The sequence below is a fragment of the Ornithorhynchus anatinus genome, chromosome 11, assembly GCF_004115215.2.
Source record: "Ornithorhynchus anatinus isolate Pmale09 chromosome 11, mOrnAna1.pri.v4, whole genome shotgun sequence".
Classification (NCBI taxonomy): domain Eukaryota; kingdom Metazoa; phylum Chordata; class Mammalia; order Monotremata; family Ornithorhynchidae; genus Ornithorhynchus; species Ornithorhynchus anatinus.
Window position 1 is genome coordinate 57,394,590 of NC_041738.1, and position 9,686 is coordinate 57,404,275.

The 9,686-nt window shown below is 54.4% G+C and overlaps 1 protein-coding gene across 1 annotated transcript; it reads right to left on the reverse strand.

Moving 5' to 3' along the window:
* Positions 1-996: 996 nt before the first annotated feature.
* Positions 997-9,606, reverse strand: MRPL10 (mitochondrial ribosomal protein L10). The gene is made up of 5 exons (XM_029076195.2): positions 9,520-9,606; positions 5,327-5,493; positions 3,586-3,750; positions 3,101-3,245; positions 997-1,871 (listed from the first exon to the last, which is right to left on the reverse strand). The coding sequence occupies exons 1-5, from the start codon at positions 9,578-9,580 to the stop codon at positions 1,594-1,596; spliced, it is 816 nt and encodes a 271-aa protein (XP_028932028.1). The 5' UTR covers positions 9,581-9,606; the 3' UTR covers positions 997-1,593.
* Positions 9,607-9,686: the final 80 nt, after the last annotated feature.

A 9,686-nucleotide genomic window follows, 5' to 3' on the forward strand; every position in this document is an offset into this window, starting at 1 on the left:
GGAGGGAGGGTCCTGGTCCCCGCTGGGTCCCGGTGCCCGCTCAGCTCTGCCCTCGCCCTCCCGGGAGGACTCAGGCCTCCGGGGCCCCGTCCTCCAGGACGCTGCGGTGTCGCTTAGGCCTCTGCCCGGCCCGGTTAGGGGAGGAAAGAAAGGAAGGGGTCTTCGGATAGTGGGGCCGCTGAGGGGGGTCTCTGGGCAGCGGTGCCAACCCCACGATGCTCACGGCTCGGCCTAAGGCTGCTCCGGGGGGTAGCGCCAACCCACCCCCGCCCAGCGCAATGCCACCTCCAAGGCTTCGATGGGGCTCCACGGAGGGTCGTCTGAGGGGTGCCCCTGGGCCCGGCGGGGGTGGCACAGCACCTCGTGGTGGGATCCACCGGAGCCCGGGAGCTGGACGCCCCGGGCCCATCCATTGAGCCTGGCCCAGAGGGGTGGACCGGAGGAGTGCATTTGCATTGAGAGAGAGCCCCAGACCAGCTGGGTGCAGCCCTGGCACCGAGTCCCAGGGCTCCGGGCCCAGGGAGGCCGCTCGGCTCCATTCATGACTAACCGAGGCCCCGGGCACCAGGCTGGGAAACCTGGAAAAATTGGCCCTGGGCTGGGTTGTGACTCAGCCATTAAGGCAGGGAGGCCAGGGCCGCCGGTGCCAGGTGAACCTTGGGCGTGGCTCAGGGCCCAGACTGGCACCTGGGGTTGACGCTAGGAAGCGAGCCCCACAGTACGAGTCTTCCCATCCTGGCACCCCCAGGACGTATCTGCATTGTTTAAAGGGGGCGGTGGGGAGAGTCACGGGGCGGGGAGAGGGGTCCCGTCGATTATTCCTTGAATTCTCCTGGGGTGAATTTCTTGGAGTGAGCCGCCGGAGAGATCTTCCTGCAGGTCAGCTCCCAGGAGGGCCCGAGCTGCGCTCTGCCCGAGGATCAAGGGAAGAGTGGGTGGTGGGAATGCCTACGACAACCCACCTGGGAGCCATGGCCTATTAACACCACTAATCACTTAACGTGTGCATCGCTGTTTTATTCTCTGGGGTGCTTCCACATTCGAGCTCTCATTTTTATCCTCACAACAGCCCTGTGAGGTAGGGAGGGGCAGGGATCGCTCTCCCCATTTTATAAACGAGGAAGTTGAGGCTCAGCAGGGGCAAGGGACTTGTCCAAGGTCATCTAGCAGTCCAGTAACAGAGAGGGGTCAGAACCGGGTCTCTGGGCACTTTCCGTCAGATCATACCATCCGAGGGGTGGCACTTCCTCACCTTCGGGAGGCGGCAGACTTGGAGAAGGGATTTTGCGGTGATTATTTCCTAAATTTTAAGTTGTTCTCGCAGCTTCTACCAGTCAAACTGCCACCCTCAAATTTAGAAAGCCGCGGAAAGCCAAGGGGCCCCTCCTCCTCTCCCAACTCCCCCGGCCCGGGCCGTGATTTTCCAGGGATCCGGTTCTCTTCCGAAGCCCGTTGAGGTCTGTCCTCTCCACTCCCCGGTGAGGCCGGGTCGAGTTGCAGGATGGGAGGGTCCCCCTTTCCCTCTTCCAGGCCACCGCGACCGAGAGCCCCGCAGAGGACCCACGTCAGCACGTTTTGGCCCGAGACTCCCAGCTACGAGCCTTTGGGTGGCTCGGGGTCCACCGTGCCGGACTCCTCTTGGGGCGATGCCCTGGGGGTCGGGGCGGCTGCTTCCCCTTCTCGCTGCTGCCTGAGGTACTGATCCAGCAGGGTGGCGAGCCACCGGGGCTGGTGCTGCAAGAGGGCGTGCGTCTGGGAGGCGGGGAAGCCTAGGCCACCGACCAGCTCGCCCTGAAACCCAGAGAGGGGACGCAGCTTGGAGTATTTAACAAAGCCCTGATAGCTGAGGATGGTGTTGTCGATGCAGCCTCCTGTGGGGAAGGCAGAGAGGATCCTGTGTTAGGTCGGCAGTCACCAGGCCTAGGGTTCCAACCAGACAACCCCATTTTGGATTCAGCTTCTAGCCAGACCCCTGGGGGATGGATTAATAATAATAATGTTGGCATTTGTTAAGCGCTTACTATGTGCAGAGCACTGTTCTAAGCGCTGGGGTAGATACAGGGTAATCAGGTTCTCCCACATGAGGCTCACAGTTAATCCCCATTTTACAGATGAGGTCACTGAGGGCACAGAGAAGTCACTTGTCCACAGTCACAAAGCTGACAAGTGGCAGAGCGGGGAGTCGAACCCATGACCTCTGACTCCGAAGCCCAGGCTCTTTCCACTGAGCCATGCTGGATTAGGCTTTCTGAGCCCACGCTGGCCCGCTACAGACCCGGAACCACCCACCCACTCCTGGTCACTCTTCCACCCTATTGTTCCTCCTCCACAACGCCTTTCTTGATTCCACCCAATCACTCCCTCTAAACTGTAATCTCGTTGTGGGCAGGGAATGTGTCTGTTATGTTGTCATACTGTACTCTCCCCCAAGGGCTCTGCACACAGTAAGCCCTTGATAAATGCAAATGATTGACAATCAGCATCCCTCTTCTTCCCCCTACTCCTCCACCCAGTGTCCTCTCACTATAGAGGCAGGGAGGGAGGTGTTTCTGCTTGTGCCTTCCCTCGTTCGTCAGCTTGGGAGCTCCCTGAGGCCGGGGCTGTGGCTGTTGGCGAACACGTGTCTGGGGATGTTCTGTATCCAGAGAAAACTGCAAAACCCCTTCAGGTCAGGGGTCTGTTCTGCTCCTTCCCTGACTCCCCGCAGGTCCCAGAGGAAGGCTGGGGACTCAGTGGGGCTCAATACCGACTGGTGACTTTGTCCAACCTTGAGTTCTCCTCTCTGGCGCCTTACCTGAGACTGGCCCAGACTTTTGGACTCTCAGCGGTGAGCCTTGCAGGGACCAGAAACCAAGTAGGGGCACAACCCGTGGAGCCCCACTGGGCAGCCCCCAAGACCATCAGACACTCCAGGGCAAACTGGAAATGGGCCGGGTGTCATTTCTGGGGTAGCCGGGCGGCCCTCCCCACGAGCCTACCACCGGTGACGTCTCGGCTGACCCCGGCTCAGATCACGTTCTCAGAGGGGAGGCCAGGGTCCCTCCGGGTTCACTCCGGGCAGAGCCCCTGCCTGCCCCTGCCGCCCGGCCTGGCCACTTACCGAGCAGGGGCAGGAAGGGCACAGTCTTCAGGATCCGCAGCATCTCTTTGGCTTTGGGCTCTGGGCTCACCAGCAGCATGTTGTGCCCCACCAAGAGGGGAAGCAGCATGCGGAACTTGGATTCTGCCAGGAAGGGCTTGAGGACCTGGGGGAGAGGGGCAAGGACGGTGGGCAGCCTGCATGGGGTGAGAGCTTGTCCCCAAGGTGGCTTGGCAGCCTGGAAGAGGAGGGAGACTTTGGAGGAGTGCCCATGCGAAGTTTCCCCAGATGCCCCATGTTCTGGAGAGACGTCACCTGCCTGGAAGATGGCCATCTCAGAAGATCTTGGGGTTCTGCTAAGGACCAACAGGAGGGTGTGAAAGCTTACCACAAAGTGGAAGGATGACTCTCCCCACAGTGAGAGAGACAGAGGTGGTGATGGTAGGAGGGGTGGGGAGAGAGAAAGAGAGAACACCAATGTCCACCCAGCCTCCCCAGCTTTGTACCTCGTTAGGGAAGACCTTCACCCAGATGGTGTGTTTCCGGAGCTGATGCCTCATGAGAAGTTTGTCTTCGGCACTCAGATTCACATTTTGGCAGATGGCAATCATGCGGTTGGTCTGGAACACCTCCTGCACTTCCTGCCGCAGCAGCCGGGCCAGGCCTGACTCCTGGGGAGGGCGGGGGGAGGGGGAAAAGGGAGGGGAAGAAAGAGAGAGAGAGAGAGAGAGAGAAAAAGAGAGACTCTGAGTTTCCATTTGATGGAGAATTCCCATCCGCCCGACCCCCCCAGAATGCCCCCTCCCTTCCTCTGCCAAAGCAACACCATTCCCCTGCCTTCAAACTTCCAATGACAAAAAACTTCCAGGAATCCTGCTCCAAAAACCCCCGTCGCCGGCCCCGGCCCTTCCCAAAGACCTCAGCTAATCAGTCAATCAAAGGGATCTACTGAGGACTTACTGTTTGCAGAGCACTGAACTAAGCGCCTGGGAGAACACAAGAAAACAGAGGTGTGTGAATTCCATTCACGTCTGAAATCATGCGCGAGGGTATCCCTGGGGGACCCCACCTACCTGTTTTCTGACATAAATTTCATGGTCACTTGTCTCAATGTCTGGGTCTGTCAGTCCCACAATAGATCACCAGCTTCTGGAGAACAAGGAGAGTGCTTTCTCCCCTCGCTATACAGCACAGGACTCCACACTTACTGTCGCTGGCAGGCTGTTACAGAGAGGCTGGCAGAGACCCTAAAAAAGTCAGCGCCTGTGTTTCCCTTGCTGGGGGGGTGCCACTGGACCAGCTCCTCTTTCTCCCTCACTGGAGGATCTCAAAGCACGGCTCCTCTCAGGCTACTGGGGGGTCAGAGTCTGGCCGAGATGGTTTCAGTCAGTCTTCTTCCTCCAGGCAGGCTGGACCCAAACACATCGTGGGACCCGGGGAGTGTATTCCAAGGTCATTCGCAGAAGCCCTTCTTGTTATGGGGGAAGTCCAAAAACTTTCTTTATTGTTGTTTTTTCTTTAAATGGCATGTGTTAAGTGTTATGTGCCAAGCAATCAACTAAGCACTGGGGTAGTTATAAGATAAATTAGATAAATAATCCCGATTTTACAGAGGAGGGAATTAAAGCACAGAGAAGTTAAGTGACTTGCCCAGGGTCACTCAGCAGCCAAGTGGCATCAATCATAGTAGAGGCTGCCATCCTCCAGATCATAACAACCCATCCAGTTATGCAGCCCCCTCAACCTTCTCTTCTTCAGAACAGAGAACCTCAACTTCATGACAGGGTGGTATCCCCCATCCTTAAGGTTTACCTTTAACCCTGCTAGAGGGTAAATCCTTGTGAGTAGGGAATGTGTCACTTCCTTGTTTTGTACCTCCTAAGCGCTTAGTAGAGTGCACTGTACACAGTAGGTGCTCAATATATGCTATTAGCAACTGTGCTTCTGCCTCGCAGGCTTTCCGTGCAGGTCTGCCCAGAAGGGCACCATGACTCAGGAAGCCTCTTTGTTCCAGGCACCCTAAAGATCCAGGAGTCTCTGAGCCCAGATATTTTCCCTGAAAGATTTCTGGACTCAGTGAAGTCACAAGGGCCTTCCTCTGACCCCTCTCGAGCCCTGTCTTTACAGTTCAACAATGACACAGGTCTGGGTTATTCAGAGAGCGGCATGCTTTGGCTGAATTATCTGGCTACTGGCTCCACTCACTTGGCTGGAGCTAGAGAGTTGAGACTTTGTTCACGTCCTTACCTCTTTGGGGGGCTGAAGTGGTGGGGGCAGGCACCTGGGGGGGATGGCAGGTTTCGGGGCGATGTACTCGGTCACAGCCATCAACTTCTGCCTCTCAAAGTGCATCACCCGGCGGTGACGGGTCACTGCCTTGGCGTGGCGGACGCTCTGGAGGGTGGGCAGCCATCCTGTCGGGTCAGAGGGCAAGGTGATGACAAGTGGCACCTGAGGGTACCTGGCTCACTTCGGGTGATGGGTCCTCCCACCTAACCTATCCCTACACCTCACAGGCATATTCCCCATATCCATTCACCCTCCCTTTTTACACCCCAACCCCAGATTACTGCCTCCTCCTCCAGGAAGCTTTCCTGGATTAACCTCTTCTCCTCACACAATCTGTCTTCCATTCAACTCACTCCAGGCATGACTCTGTCGAACTGTTCACATAGATAGGGATTGTATAGGTTCTGCCCTGAGCACAATATAATTAGGAATCATTCATTCATTCAATCATATTTATTATGCAGAACACTGTACTAAGTGCTTGGGACAGTACAATACAACAATAAACAGTGACATTCCCTACCCACAATGAGCTCACAGATTCTCTTTTTAATGGTATTTGTTAAGCACTTACTATGTGTCAAGCACCGTACTAAGCACTAGAGCAGACACAAGCTAATCAGGTTGGACACAGTCCATGTCCCATATGAAGCTCATGGTATTACTCCCCATTTTACTGGTTCAGAAACAATGCCTAACGGCCTATCCGTTGGCTAAAACATGGAAAAAGACCACTACATTTCTGACCTTTGGGCAACTTACTTAACCACCCTGAATCTTGGTTTTGTTAGCCAAGAGATAACTGTTTTCTAAGCTTTTTTTCCTAAAGTGGAAACACAAGAGAGGTCTTCAAGAAAACTTCAAGGAACACTCTCGAATAAAATGCGTGTTGCTTTTCCCCCAACCCTAGACAAACTAATTTTAATTTTTTATCCGCACACAGGGAATTCCCTTTGAGGTTGGTAAGAGTAGGGATTTTTAAAAAAATAATATTTGTTATGCGTTTTCTATGTGCCAGGCACTGTTCTAAGCCCTGGTGTAGATACAAGCTAATTGACGTAGACCAGTCCTGTCCTACATGGAGCTCAGAGTCTTAATCCCCATTTTACAGATGAAGCAACTGAGGCATAGAGAAGTGAGTCGCCCAAGGTCCCACTGCAGACAAGTAGCAGAGCCAGGATTAGAACCCAGGTACTTCAGACTCCCAGGGCCCTGCTCTATCCACTAGACCACACTGCCTTTCTTGATTGCCTCATTACTTGTTTTATCTGTCTCCCCCGTTCAGACTGTGAGCCCGTCGTTGGGCAGGGACTGTATCTGTTGCCGAAATGTTCATTCCAAGCGCTTAGTCCAGTGCTCTTCACATAATAGGCACTCAATAAATACTCTTGAATGAATGAATGTTGCCAAATTGTACATTACAGCGCTGATAACAGTGCTTTGCACATAGTAAGTGCTTAACAAATACCATCATTATTCCAAGTGTTTAGGCCAGTGCTCTGCAAATAGTAGAAGCAGCGTGGCTCAGTGGAAAGAGCCCCGGGCTTGGGAGTCAGAGGTCATGGGTTCGAATCCCAGCTCTGCCACTTGTCAGCTGTGTGACTGCGGGCAAGTCACTTCACTTCTCTGTGCCTCAGTTACCTCATCTATAAAATGGGGATTAAGATTGTGAGCCCCACGTGGGACAACCTGATTACCCTGTATCTACCCCAGCGCTTAGAACAGTGCTCTGCACATAGTAAGCACTTCACAAATACCAACATCATTATTATTATTTGTAAGTGCTCATAAATAATAATAATAATAATGTTGGTATTTGTTAAGCGCTTACTATGTGCAGAGCACTGTTCTAAGTGCTGGGGTAGACACAGGGAAATCAGGTTGTCCCACGTGGGGCTCACAGTCTTCATGCTCATTTTACAGATGAGGTAACTGAGGCACAGAGAAGTTAAGTGACTTGCCCATAGTCACACAGCTGACAGGAGGCAGAGCTGGGATTCGAACTCATGAGCTCTGACTCCAAAGCCCAGGCTCTTTCCACTGAGCCACGCTGCTTCTCAGAATAGAATACTATTGAATGAATGAATGTTGTTGATTGTACGTTACAGTGCTTATAACAGTGTTTTGCACACAGTAAGTGCTTAACAAATACCATCATTATTATTCCAAGCGTTTAGTCCAGTGCTCTGCACATAGTAAGCACTCAATAAATACAACTGAATGATTACGGGGTAAATTTGAGGCTCGGAGTGGATGAATGACCGGCCCAAGGTCACACAGCCCTGAAGAACCCAGAAAGCACGGGGCAGCCTTTAGGGCAGGGTGGCTCAGTGCAAAGAGCCCGGGCTGGGGAGTCAGAGGTCATGGGTTCTAATCCCAGCCTTGCCACCTGTCAGCTGGGTGACTTTGGGCAAGTCACTTCATTTCTCCAGGCCTCAGTGACCTCATCTGTCAAATGGGGATGAAGACTGGGAGACCCATGTGCGACCACCTGATGACCTTGTATCCCCCCAGTGCTTAGAACAGTGCTTGGCACATGGTAAGTGCTTAACAAATGCCATCTTTATAATAATAATAATGTTGGTATTTATTAAGCGCTTACTATGTGCAGAGCACTGTTCTAAGCGCTAGGGTAGATGCATGTCCTCCTTGACTCGTCTCTCTTGTTCACCCCACACATCCTATCCGTTACCAAGACCTGCCGGTTTCACCTGTACAATATCGCCAAGATCCGCCCTTTCCTCTCCACCCAAACGGCTACCTTACTGCTATGGGCTCTCCTTATATCCCAGCTAGACTAATGTGTCACCCTTCTCTCTGACCTCCCTTCCTCCTCTCTCGCCCCGCTCTGGTCTATTCTTCATTCTGCTGCCCGGCTCATCTTCCTGCAGAAACGATCTGGGCCTGTCACTCCCCTTCTTAAACAACTCCAGTGGTTGCCTATCGACCTCCACTCCAAACAAAAACTCCTCACTCTAGGCTTCGAGGCTCTCCGTCACCTCGCCCCTTCCTACCTCTCCTCCCTTCTCTCTTTCCACCGCCCAGCCCGCACGCTCCGCTCCTCCGCCGCCCACCTCCTCGCCGTCCCTCAGTCTCGCCTATCCCGCCGTCGACCCCCGGGCCACGTCCTCCCGCGGTCCCGAAACGCGCTCCCTCCTCAACTCCGCCAAACTGATTCTCTTGCCCTCTTCAAAACCCTACTTAAAACTCACCTCCTCCAAGAGGCCTTCCCAGACTGAGCTCCCCTTCTCCCTCTACCGCCCCCCCTTCACCTCTCCGCAGCTAAACCCTCTTTTTCCCCTTTTCCCTCTGCTCCTCCACCTCTCCCTTCCCATCCTCTCAGCACTGTACTCGTCCGCTCAACTGTATATATTTTCATCACCCTATTTTGTTAATGAAATGTACATCGCCTTGATTCTATTTAGTTGCCATCGGTTTTTACGAGATGTTCTTCCCCTCGACTCTATTTATTGCCATCGTTCTCGTCTGTCCGTCTCCCCCGATTAGACCGTAAGCCCGTCAAACGGCAGGGACTGTCTCTATCTGTTGCCGACTTGTTCATTCCAAGCGCTTAGTCCAGTGCTCTGTACATAGTAAGCGCTCAACAAATATTACTGAATGAATACTGAATGAATACCGGGTCATTAGGTTGTCCCACGTGAGGCTCCCAGTTAATTCCCATTTTAGAGATGAGGGAACTGAGGCACAGAAAAGTGACTTGCCCACAGTCACCCAGCTGACAAGTGGCAGAGCTGGGATACGAACCCATGACCTCTGACTCCCAAGCCCGGGCTCTTTCCACTGAGCCACGCTGCGTCCCCAAGTATGATTATTCTCTGGGCCTCAGTGATCTCATCTGTCAAATGGGGATGAAGACTGGGGGCCCCACGGGGGACCACCTGATGATCTTGTATTTCCCCCAGCGCTTAGAACAGCGCTTGGCACATCGTAAGCGCTTATCAAATGCCATCATTATGCTGATGGTGATGATGTCCTCGGTCCCGGGCTGGGCCTGAGGCGCGGGGTCAAAGGTCAGGGGTGGTAAAGGGGCAGGGGATGAAAGGAAGGGACGGGATGCGGACGGGCTGAGGATCGGGCCCCTCCCCCTGGGTCCGTGCGGGTCTCACGAGGGGCCCCCGGCCGCCCCTTACCCGCTCGGGGCGGGAGCCGCCGACGAGACGCCGTCGCCACCGCCGCCACCGCCGCCGCCATGTCTGACGGGGCGGGGAAGGCCGCGGCAGCGGGAGGAGGAGGAAGCGAGGGATTGTGGGGGCGGGTGACGTCATCTCCGCGCGCCCGCGGCGCCTTCCCTCAGTCG